This window comes from Canis lupus, chromosome 19 (genome assembly GCF_011100685.1).
Source record: "Canis lupus familiaris isolate Mischka breed German Shepherd chromosome 19, alternate assembly UU_Cfam_GSD_1.0, whole genome shotgun sequence".
NCBI lineage: Eukaryota > Metazoa > Chordata > Mammalia > Carnivora > Canidae > Canis > Canis lupus.
Window position 1 is genome coordinate 39,502,671 of NC_049240.1, and position 12,629 is coordinate 39,515,299.

At 39.1% G+C, this 12,629-nt stretch overlaps 1 protein-coding gene across 5 annotated transcripts in view; it reads right to left on the reverse strand.

Annotated features, from left to right (window-relative positions):
- The window catches only part of ZRANB3 (zinc finger RANBP2-type containing 3), a 299,116-nt gene that overhangs the window by 15,514 nt on the left and 270,973 nt on the right, over positions 1–12,629 (reverse strand). For 4 of the 5 annotated variants that reach the window (XM_038565063.1, XM_038565062.1, XM_038565066.1 and 1 more), the window contains 3 exons: positions 9,771–10,158; positions 6,599–6,796; positions 2,639–2,730 (listed from right to left, as the gene is read on the reverse strand). In XM_038565063.1, coding sequence (XP_038420991.1) covers positions 2,639–2,730; positions 6,599–6,796; positions 9,771–10,158 — 678 coding nt within the window. The remainder of the gene's footprint in view (positions 1–2,638; positions 2,731–6,598; positions 6,797–9,770; positions 10,159–12,629) is intronic. The other variant, XM_038565064.1, reaches the window with a different exon arrangement.

Genomic DNA, 12,629 nt, shown 5'->3' on the forward strand with positions numbered 1-12,629 from the left:
GATCTTCCTTTTAGGGGGTCTTCTTTTAGGCAGGGTACTAGGGTTTTTATCCAAATTCCTCCTTCCAGATTCACCTCAGCTCACCTTATCACTGTGAAAAGACCTGTTAATGTGTCCTTCGCTTAGTGTCTCATGTTTAGAAGATTAATTGAATTACATTTTATGGTAAAGGGACATGTAAGTATTCAGATCAGTCATACAAATGCACTTGACACTATGAAGAGAGATGTCAAGAAGGTGAGGTGGCCCACGCGACACAGGCTGGGTGCTGAGACTGTAAGATAGGTCAGTGAGGCTGGGACACCAGGACTTTGCAGTTTCTTTCCTATTTCCACCCAGAGGGGTAAAACCATTGATCAGATGATCCAGGATGCAGAGCTTTCACCGTATAGAATGAAAAATGTAAGGAGTTTTAGGGCTTCTGAATTCTGTGTTGTACTCTGCCTGGTGTCCGCCTTTTGGCTTCTCGACCTTCAATCCCCTCTGGGGACCAGTTCTCTGTTATTCTCGCGTGGTGGTCTGAGAACCAAGGCCTGGCCCCTCCCCACACTGGAGATGTAGGTGGCTCAGGCACTCAGGCCTGCCTCCAGGTGAGCAGAGGAGAGGCCTTGGCACTCCCTCCACAGCCAGTGGTTCCACATAGTGGACAGGGGTCCGGGCCTTAAAGAGGAGCATGGTTCACGGTCTGCCTTCCTTCCTGGTGTCTCTCTCTGCTGTGGTCCCACCGCAGAGGCAGCATGGGGCTTCTGGCATTCACAATCCTAGTCATCTCCTAATCTTCTAGCAATCCCTTCTAATTGTTAGTTAGCACTGGAGAGATTGTTACACGGCCCACCATCTATCTCTATCTCTATTTCCTTTAGTGTAAAACCTATAACCTAAATTATCTTGAAAAAGGCATTCTTTCAGTAGGCTGGCTCATGAATGCAATAGGTTACAAATAGTATTTTATTATACTTATAAAGATTAGAAATTTGATACTGTAGATCAAACATAAGTATTCATAATCTCAGCAAGTTTTTCCTCAAAAACTCACACTACTTTACCTAGGCCAAAGATTCTCACAGGGCCCATGAAACCACTTCAGGAGATGCACAAAGGCAAAAGTATCTGCACAATGCTGTTTCCCAGGGACAGACAGATATGACAATCCTAATGTCTTCTATTAAGACTCTAGAGAAACTGCTAAAAATGTAAAACAATGTAGGGGTGCCTGGGTGACTCAGTCAGTTAAGTGACTGACTCTTGATTTACTCATGATCCCAGGGTCCTGGGGTCCAGCCTGAGTCGGGCTCCCATTGAGCGCACAGCCTGCTTATCCCTGTCCTTTTGCTCCTTCCTGCATTCTCTCTCTTTCTCTTTCATAAACAACTTTTAAAAAACTCTTTAAAAAAAGGAACTGATAACTTTCCTCACTAAATGTTATCTTGTTTTATATATGTTTCATAAAATTAAGTTATTGACATGAATATCAACAATGGGTTTATTACTACTATCCTTAACTAATAAATATTTTTAAGTGTTTCCATTTTAACTTCAAATACAGTAAATATCAATAGATATAACCTACATGAACAAAAGTTTGAGCACCACTAACCTAGACTATGGCATGAGTCCAAGCAATCATATTTTTAAAGCATCCTAGAATTTATTTGACACGGATGGGCAGAGTCAGGCTTCTGCAAAGGTGCTGCGGCTGCTACAAATAATCCATGAAGGAGCTAACTTTTTTTGGAAGTATAGTTGACACACAACGTTACATAAATTTCAGGTGTAGGACATAGTGATTTGACAAGTCTATACGTTATGTTGTGCTCACACAACTGTAGCTCCCATCTGTCACCTGTACAGCACTATCACAATACCACGGACTATATTCCCTGTGCTGTGCCTTTCATCCCTGTGACCTATTTATCCCATAGCTGGAAGCCTGTATCTCTTACTTCCCTTCACCCATTTTGCCCATCCCCTCCAATTTCCTCCCCTCTAGCAACCACCAGTTCATTCTCTGATTTATGGGTCTGCTTTTGCTTTGTTTGTTCACTTGCTTTGTTTTTTTAGATTCCACACATAAGTGAAATCATGTGATATTTGTCTTTTCTTGTCTCACTTATTTCATTTAAGATCATACTTTCTCTCTACATCCATCTATGTTGTTGCAAATGGCAGGATCTCATTCTTTTTTATGGCTGCATAATATGCCATTGTGTAGACATGGTGTGCGTGTGTGTGCCACACCTAGGAGCTCTGAGGGTTCCTTACGGCTAGGCACAGTGCTATGTGATTTACAGGATTTAGCTATTACCCTTGCAACAACTCCTATCCATGCTTCCCAGTTGAGGAAACTGAAGCACAAGCAGTTAAGTAATCTGTTCAAGATTCCACGCTTAGTAATAGATTTGAACTGAGGCAGTTTGGCCCTGGAGTCTGTGCTTTTAATGACTATGCTGTCTTGTCTCTCACTGTCTTTAGATTTAAGAAAGGAATTTTAGAATTAGCTTTAAGGAGAAAAAGAACCAGATACTTATCTCACTATTAATAAAATTAAATATCTCCACTGAAACATGAAAAAAAAACTTTTTTTTTTTTTTTTTTCTTTTTGGCATGTTTCAAGCTATAGACTCTGCATGATGCTTACCTTAGTATAAAGGTGAATCCGGTCAGTATTCTGACTTGCACAGAACATTAGGGTATCATACACTGGCAAGTTGTCTGAACTCTTCAACTGTTCTGATAAAGAAGATAAAAAAAAATAAAATAAAATAAAGAAGATAAAAAAAGAACCTGAAGGTTTACCTCTCCTCTATCCAAAATAGCTTATTTTAATCTTCTATGGGTTAGAATGATGAAAGAGCTATGTAAAATATATCAAAATATTTGACAAAGAACATGTGTCGCACTTGAAATAAAACTACCATGGTAGGCCATCTAAGGCCACACTGGCTTAGAGGGAAACCAGTTGCTTTTGCACTTCTGCAAATGACCCCAGTAGAGAGAAACAAATTCAGAATTAGCTGAAAAGATATGAGTGACATGTGAGGGAGAATTTCCTGCCACCAAGCACTGTTATCAGCCTGAAAGGAATCTAGAGGGACACCTGGGTGCTTCAGTGGTTTAGTGTCTGCCTTTGGCCCAGGGCGTGATCCTGGAGTCCCTGGATCGAGTCTCACATTGGGCTCCCTACATGGAGTCTGCTTCTCTTTCTGCCTGTGTCTCTGCCCCTCTCTCTCTCTCTCTCATGAATAAATAAATAAAATATTTTTTTAAAAAAAGGAGTCTAGAATCTGGACTTCTGCTTTAGTGGTTTTAAGCTGAGGTTGAAGGAGCACCATTTTGGTTATCAGCAGCAATGCAGCTCTGTGAAAGACCACATTAACACCATATCCCCTATGACCCCGTGCTTCACATTCACAAAATGAAATAGGTGGACAAGCTTTTTTTTTGGATAATCTTCTTTTATTTACCACTTCTCAGTCTCACCAATATATATATTGGAGAGATAGGGTTATCACAGTGGATCTACATCATAATTATGGTGAACACTTATCAAGTACTTAACAACGTGCCAGGCACTGTTCTAAGTACATATTATTAACACCTCTCAGAAATAAGTAGTGCATTTTACAGAGGAGAAAACTAAGGCACATTAACTTGCCCAAGGGCACACCACCAGCAAGAGGGCTTAAGACCAGTAATGTGGCTACAGAGCCTGTACCCTTAATCTCTTGCCACAGTTTCTAAATGACTTTTATTATTTTTCTTTCTTTCTTCTTTCTTTCTTTCTTTCTTTTCTTTCTTTCTTTCTTTCTTTCTTTCTTTCTTTCTTTCTTCTTCTTTCTTCTTCTTCTCCTCTCTCTCCTCTTCCTCCTTCCTTCCTCTTCCTTCCTTCCTTCCTTCCTTCCTTCCTTCCTTCTTCCCTCCCTCCCTTCCCTCCCCTCCCCTTCCCTTCCTTTTCTTTCATTCTATCTCTCTCTTTCTTTCTTATTTATTTATATATATTTTTTTCTTCAGTGACCTTCTAGATCCTCAGATCTAGAAGTCTATTATTTGTCATTCTACTTGACAATGTCATCATGTTTTAATTTTTCTAATGAAACCACTGGTCATTTTACAAACTTGGGAGTATTCCCATATTTCATGAATTTAAAAATGTCAGTTTTTTTCCATGGTTTAACATCTCTGAATTGGCATGTCTTACATCCAATAATCGTGCCATTTTACAATCACTGTTGGCCAGGTGGCAGTCGGTGATGTAGTTGTCATTGCCTGAGCATGCATGAGCTTAGTCATAACTACAATATTGTTGTTACTTCAACACCACACTTGAGGCAGACACATTATTTGTTACTACATGAGTTGAGTTTAATTGCACTAAAATGTCTTCAAAATGTTTCACTAGGATTTGGTATTGAAATAAAAAGTTACCACGTGTACCAAAAGTTTTACATATAAAGCAGGAGAGCATAAATTTGATATTAAAGAAGTAAATATGTATTGTTGGGAGAATAACCCAAATTTGTTAATATTCTTGTGAAGGAATGACCAAGTGCTTCATGGACCTAAGGAAAGGAGATCCCAGATAAAGCTCTCTCACATCTGGATCCAGAGCTAAGCAGAAGGGTTGCCTAGCATATGTGAAGCACAGTAGATGAGGGTAGAAGACAATGCCGAATCCCTCAGGACAAATGAAAAAAATAATCAAAGCAACAGAGGGTGGTATGACCTGGTCTGGGTATCATTCAGGTATTAAATCATAGTTTAAGTTTTAGAGTTTCCTTCTTTCTTAATGTACATAAAACAATGCATTGTATAATCACTCTGTCTTCAGATTTTTTGAAGAACTATGGTTAATGCATTAATGTTTAAGGATCAGAAGTCATTCTCTGATAAAAAGAATTATAGGATTGATTCTAAATTAGCTGATATTCTTGGTAGCTGGCAGCTACATCAGGGAACATATTTCTCTTTCTATTGTTTCCATGAAGTGTAATTTAATGGTTTAGACTAGAGATGACACATCTTGTGAAGACACAGCCACCCTACCAGACCCTTAGAACTCCAGTTAGAACAAAACCACAGTCCTCGCAAAGCACATTCCACTCCAGTTCTAAAAGAGCTTATGTGTACAGAATAAACATTATAACATAGTGTGTCTCCTCTGTTATTCTTCTTTTGTTTTTCATGAAAATCCATGTTAGTGGGGAGAGGTGAAGCATATGGCTTATATGGAATTCTCAGCCCAGTGACCTGAGAAGTCCACAAAAGGAAGAGCGGACAGGTATGGGGGGAAACATTGGCATTGTCTGGAGTAGAAGAGGCCAATGCAAATTTTACTGGCAGAACAGAATTTCAAAAGGTCTAGTGATTTTTGAAAAGTATGTGTAAGTAAAGCCAGCATCTGCCTTCAACAAGGGACCAATTTACAACTAACAAGCCAGAATGTCCTTGCCGTAGATGAAAAGACTCATGGCCTAAGCATTGATGACAAACTCCAGTTGTTTGTTCTGGGCCTGATGTTTAGTCCAGTGAGCCACAAGCTGTTCTATAACAAGAGCTTCATCAATACTTGAGGGATTGTCTAAGCAGGAGGAAGGAAACCAGAGTTATGAAAGGAATGCCTCAACTGAGACTACACCATCTACCTAAAGACTGTTATAATTAACACACCTCAAACAGGGTCCATTATAAGACATTCTTTGAGAAGACCCTGAGGCATTAGAGGGAAGAACAGCTGGGGTGGGGGGTAGGAAAGGAGGATGCCTTGAGCTGAGAAATTCTTAAATGAAGACTTCATTTTAGAGCAATAATCTGACTCTGAATTATATCTGCGTTTAATAGCAGCTGATTTAGGAGAAAAACTTCAACTGTCCCATCTTAGCAGTTTTGGTGTTGTTATAATGAGAACAATAGTCTGTGGGTTACTATGGTCACTGACCAATTAACAAAGAAAACAACCCCAAACTACTCACCAGCTCTGGCCAGCCAGCCCATAAAGATAGTGATGTCTGGCATAAGGCTGGTGTGTGCACCAACTATCACAGCTCGAAGAAATGAATGGCATCAACCAAAGAGTAAATAAATCCAAATCATCTGGTTGGCTCCCAATGTAGTCATGATTCATATAGTCTTGAAATTATGTACCTTAAAATGTTTTCTTAAAAAAACCCCTAAACCCTAAATTTAAAATATGTCAATTAATTGTGGCCATTTAAAAGAAATTCATGTGCAAATGATTAATAATTTGTTAAGCAGCTGTTAATAATACGTCAATCTTACTGTTTTGTCCAAAAAAGCCTCCCAAATATCAGAACCACACCCTCACTCGTGGATGGCCTGGCTCGGATAAGGCTGGGCAACCGGCCTGGGCGCAGCAGGAGCAGCTAGTGCCAGTTCTGCTCTAAGTCATGTCTGAATGCCCACAGCTCTGCTCTTCCAGCCATCTGGTGTTTAAGTGTGTGCTTTTAAATGATTGGTATTTTTAATATAAATGGGAATACAAGAAACCTGGAACATGGTAGTAGTCACAAATCTACGAACAGTATCATATATCTACATTCATCCTTAGTATCTGGACCCTGGAAGTGAAAACCAGACTTACCATCACTTGGCTGGGGTGTGAGTCCATCTTCTCTCTTGATTTCTGATATTTCTTCCTTGCTCTCAGCCAACGGGTTCGGTTCTGGGGATGCAAGGACTTGTTTTTCACAGTCAGAGCTACTCCAAATGTTTTTGGAGGTGTCTTTCTGCGGATCATCTTTCTTATTTTCCTTTTTATCCTGGGTGGAGCTGAGGCTATCTATTTGCAGAATTATGAAAATCAAACAATTTATGTACCAATTTAGATAAAATCATTATTTACTTGGAGGCCAGTTTTTAAAAAGTCACAGCTAGGTCTTATAAAAAAGAAATAGTCAATAATGTTCGTTCATTCTCTGGGAGTCACTAAATGCCCCATGTGCAAACGATGAAGTGACAGGCAGTGAGGAAGGAGACAAACAAATCCCAGCTTCCTAGAGTTTCTATTCTAAGTGTCAGAGACAGACAATCAACAAGGAAATGAATAAATCAGAGAAAGAGGATAAAGGCCAATGAATAAAGAGAAAGAGAAATGAAACAGAATAAAACAAGGTTTTGTAATCAGGGGATGGTAGAGAGCAAAGGTTGGCAGGGCCAAGATCTGGGTCGAGTTCCATCCGAGTGAGCAGTGAGCAAGTGAGTGGAGGGTTGTTGGGGAATCTAGGAAGCCTGGCCCCAGGGCCTGTATTCTTAAACCGTATTGTAAATGAAACAGAAGCCATTAAGAGTTTTAGGCAAAAGAATGGGATCCTCTGAATTTTTTAAGGCTCCCTCAGGCTGCTTACACTGAAGGGCCACAGGGAGTCTCACTGGGAGGCCACTGAAGTCTGGGAGAGAAAAAGGTGACTTTCATTAGGATGGTAGCAATAAAGTAGACGTGGCCAGAATCAAGATAGACTGGAAGTTATACTGGCAGAACTTGGCAAATCAAGTGTGGAAGGAGAGAGAAGAATCAAAGATGCTGCCTGGGTTTCTAGCATTATGGAGGGGAGATGAGGGAAGAGAAGATTTAGGTGTTAGGTGAGGTGGTGGTGAATGAACAACTCCATCTTGGGGCATGTTCACCTCGAGGGACCTGTTAGACACGCAGGTGCAGAAGAGGCAGAGGCATATGGACAAGCCGCGAATCAAGTGAGAGACGAAGTGTGGGCCTGTGAACAGTAAGATGGCAAGTATAAGCTATGTGGATGTTAAGTAAGGACAAAGCACAGGAGGGGCACATGGCTGGCTCAGTAGAGCATGTGACTCCACATCTCAAGGTTGTGAGTTCAAGCTCCATGTTGGGCATAGAGAGTACTTTTTTTTTTAAGGTTTTATTTATTTATTCATGAGAGACACAGGCAGAGGGAGAAGCAGGATTCCTGCAGGGAACCTGATATGGGACTCAATCCCAGACCCCAGGATCACACCCCCAGCCAAAGATGCTCAACCACTGAGCCATCCAGGCGTCCCATTGAGAGTACTTAAAGAAACAAAACAAAACAAAAACAAAACAAAACCCAACAAAGCACAAGAGAAGTGCTCCCTACTGACAAATATTAGTGTTCAATATATACTATACCAAATTGTACTGAATGTCCTGGAGACTGCATTAGCAACCTTTATAGGACTGTAATTTCCTAATATTGCCCCTTTAGTTTTTTGGATTCTGTTTCCTCAAAGTGTTACATTGCAAACACTGATTAAAAATTTTGGATGAATTAGAATTAATTCTGCTTTTCAGCCCTTTTGGGGGTACATCCAAATCAAGGCTGGAAATCATTATGCCACGTGCAGTAATATAAACCTAAGAATTATAACCTTTTATATACAGTATTATCACTGTTACTTATATGTATTTCTGTTTAATCAGACTTTCATAGTCACAAAAGAAGTTTTACTTTTCTTTAGGATGTTTGAGAGTTTGCTTACTAAATCATGGATCTAGAAACTTTCGCTGTTGCTCTTGGCATCACAAAGAAAAATCAGAACTATAAAACCCTGTTAAACTATGATTTTCATTGCTAAATCACTCAACTTATACTTAATGTGAACTGGCATTATTCGTAGTCATGAGATACTTTATTTTTATGGCCTAGAGTAGTTGGAAATTGAATGAGATAATGCAAATTCTGAGAGATATTATATGGAATAAGCTTGTGGTTCCAATTTAGTTCACAGACAACAGGTGTCCACATTACAAATATAACCGCCCAGATGGCAGACTTGTCATTTTTGTAGGAACACCCAGAAATGAAAGAGGAAAGACTCAGCTACTGATTACATTTTCTTTCAGATTAAAACTAAGACATAGGAGAACAAGAAAGACAGGAAGGAACTGCAGTGGCAGAGCCTTTATCTTAGCTGACTCTTTGTTAATGTTACTTAGCTAAAGAATTCACATATGATGGAAAAGGAGATGCGTACAATTATTACAACTTATAAAATAAAATGCTTTCTCCCAGCTTCCAAAACAGTCTGCTTGGCATTTTGAGTTGCCATGAAAATGGTCTCTAAAACTGGAAACAAAAGAAATACTAATGATCTATTTTCTAAGACAACCTCAGGATTGATAATCATTTCAAAAAACAAAACATCAGAAAATGGAATATTATGCTATAAAAACATACTCTGAGGTATGTTTACAATTTCTACTTTTAAAATATCATGCTTTGGAAAATAATTAACTTATAAAACAGATAACAAATTGGTCCTTAAAAGAAGATTTATAGAGGAATTTTTATGATTTGTCATGCAAGAAACAGGACACAATGCATATTTTACTAGGCAAAGAAGCTACATTGGATTATTTTACTATTTAAACAAAAATAATCTAGAATTTCTTTAAAAACAAGTATTATCTACAGGAGAAAGAAAACAGCAGGTCTATGACTATAAGGCATATTTGCTGCCATAGCAACAGAGCTTCTATTCCTGCCCACTGAATTCACATCCTGCTGGCATTAATGAGAAATGTCCATTTGTGCCAAATTAATGCCATGTCACAGACGCTCAGGCATATACATTCTTGACAGAACTGGGAGCTTTCCACATTCCACCAGGGGATAAATTCAGTCTTCACTATATAAAGTTCTTACTCTAGATTAAAAGCTGGAGTCACACTAACCTGTGATAACCACGGTTGCCTCTAAAACCACAGATTATGTGAAGACAACACTGCTAGCCCCCTCCAGGGCCACACTCCATGTACTCACCAGCTCTGCCTTGAGGATTCTCACACATTTCACAATAAGGTAACACTGAGCTATTGACATAGGTGCAGAGACTACACTGCCAGCCCTTTCCAGAAAGGGGTGGGTTGGTTGCCTGGGCGAGAGATGAAGTGTGCCTGGGCCAGGACGGTTTCTTCTCAGGGGCACTGCGGTGGTCACTGGTGGTAACAGACTTCAGTCTTTTAGCTTCCGGTTCAAAACTGCTTTCATGATCAATAGTATGTCCTGTGGCCAATTTTCCAGGGTTTGCTGGCACGACAGTATGTTTCTCCTGGAATATCCCTGATTCATCACAGGAGGTCACCAACTGTTTTTTCTTAGGTTTTGGTATAAAGAATGATCGAATATCATGCTGTTTTTCTTTTTCAAACTAGGAAAAACAAACAGTCATCAAATTAAGAAGCAATCTAATATGTTCTTCCTCAATGAAACAGATTAATCAACTGTTTTCAGTAATCATATTCCTTTATCTTTTGAATACCTTGTTGGAAATGAATTCAATTATGCTATGATTCTTCATATATACATATATGCAGAATATCATTAACACATCTATATACTTCCTGTGTCTAACTTTTTTTAAGCACTTACAATGTGCCAAGCGCTTTACATATATTAACTCATTTAATCCTCATGCCAGTTCTGTGAAATGAGACAGGTACTAGAATTCTTCCTATATTTTAGATGATGACACTAAAGCTTTAGAGATGATGTTTGGTAATGCAGCTACAGAATTTATGTAATAAAATTATACTTCATCAACTACCTGGTCTAGAGGTATGTCAGGGAAAGGAAAATTGTGTATTTAAATATGTCAAGTCAATCAAGAACCTGCAAAAATGTTTTCATGCCCAAACTATAAATACAGTGTTTATAAAGTGTTTTTCATATTAAAATGTTTCCTTGACTAGGGAGCTTTTTTTTCAAATAGCATTAAGCTATTAATTAGAACTGCTTCTTTAACAGACACATCTTAATAATTGCCTTCCTTTTGAGAAATGTATTTCCCTTTTCTAAGAAAAGCTCCATCATTATTTCATGCTTCTCATCTTCTTTTCTATGTGTAAATCTCAACCTCCTTATTAGAGAGGTAGGATACATATCTCCACAACTGATAAGCTAGCAGTGAAGGAAGTAAAGGAGTCAATTTTAGAGAATCCTGTTAGGGGTACCAGAGTGGACACACACTGCCTTTCCCAAGATGGCCATACCAGTTCTTATCCTATTTGATAAGCTCTTCTCACAATGTGACACTGACATGCCTACATTTAGAGGTGGGGTCTGTGTTCCTCTCCCTTGAACCTGGGTAGACCTTTGTAACTCTCTCAATCAATAGAACACAGTAAGAGTAACACTGTGTGACTTCTGAGGCTAGGCAGTTGAAGGTTATATGGCTTCCACTTGGTTCCTGGAACTCTGAATCTTTCTGTTTATGTCTCAGGTTGCTTGCCTTTGGAGCCTAGCCACCATGTTGTGGGGAAGCCTAGGTCACATGGAGAAACCATGTGTGGATGTTCAAGTTGACAACTCGAGGTAGGTTCTAGGCTACAGACAGCATCAATTGCCAGACATGCGAGTGAATGGGCCTTGAGATGTTTCCAGATCTCAGACTTGGGGTCTTCCATCAAAGGCCCCAGTCATCATAGAGCAGAGACACACCATTTCCATTACACCCTGGTTGAATTCCTCACCCACAGAAACCATAAGAAATAATGTGATTGTTGTTTGAAGACAGCAGCAATAGATAACACTGACAGACACTACAGATAATGTTAGATAATGTTATACATATGCTATAAAGAAATATTTTACATAATACATCTTATCTGCACCTCTTAGCAGTGCTGCATAAGAAAGCAAGATATAGCAAAATCCATGAGACAGAAGGATAAGTGGTTACCAGATGCTGAGGGAAAAGGTGATGGGTAGTTACTGCTAAATGGTCACAGACAGTCTCTGAGGTGATGAAAAAGTTTTGAAAATAGTGGTGACAACTGCACAACAACTGTGAATGTGAGATTAAGTGGCATTACCACTGAATTGTATACTTAAAAGTAGGTAAAATGGCAAGTTTTATGATTATCTATTTACAAATATAATCACATATTTTTAAACTAAAAAAAAAAAAAGGAAGGGAGGAAAGCAGGAAGATTTAGGCTGTTCCCATATTAGTAAAATAAAACATAGAGCAGAAAAGCCCCCCACCATGTACAACTTTCATTTTATGTGGCTTTTATACCGCCTCATGTTCTACAAAAATTATCTAATTAGTTGTAGAAGTGACAAAATTTAGATAAAAATATAAAGAATGAAATTATTAACCACGAGACACGTTTTAAAAACAAGGCACAAGGGAAATTCTAAGAAAAGCATGAAGAAAAGCAGAGAGATTAGCAGACTAAACAAGTTTGGTGTTTAAAAAAGGTAACAAAGCAAAAAAGACAAACATTTAAAAAAAATGTTCTATTCTGGGCAGCCGGGTGGCTCAGCGGTTTAGCACTGCCTTCAGCCCAGGACCTGATCCTGGGGACCCGGGATCAAGTCCCAGGTCGGGCTCCCTGCATGGAGCCTGCTTCTCCATCTGCCTGTGTCTCTGCCTCTCTCTCTCTGTGTCTCTCATGAATAAATAAATAAAATCTTTTTAAAACATAAATAAAAATGTTCTTTTCCTATCAATAGGATGACAAAGAGGTCTTGTAGGATTTTGAAAATATTAGCAAATGTTCAGCAAACATGAACAAATTCCATCAGCTATTTCTCGTTAAAGCATGACCTGAGTCCTTGCAATGTCTGAGAATGAATGGATTTCATTCCTAACTCTTCATTAGTAGCTTCCTTGGG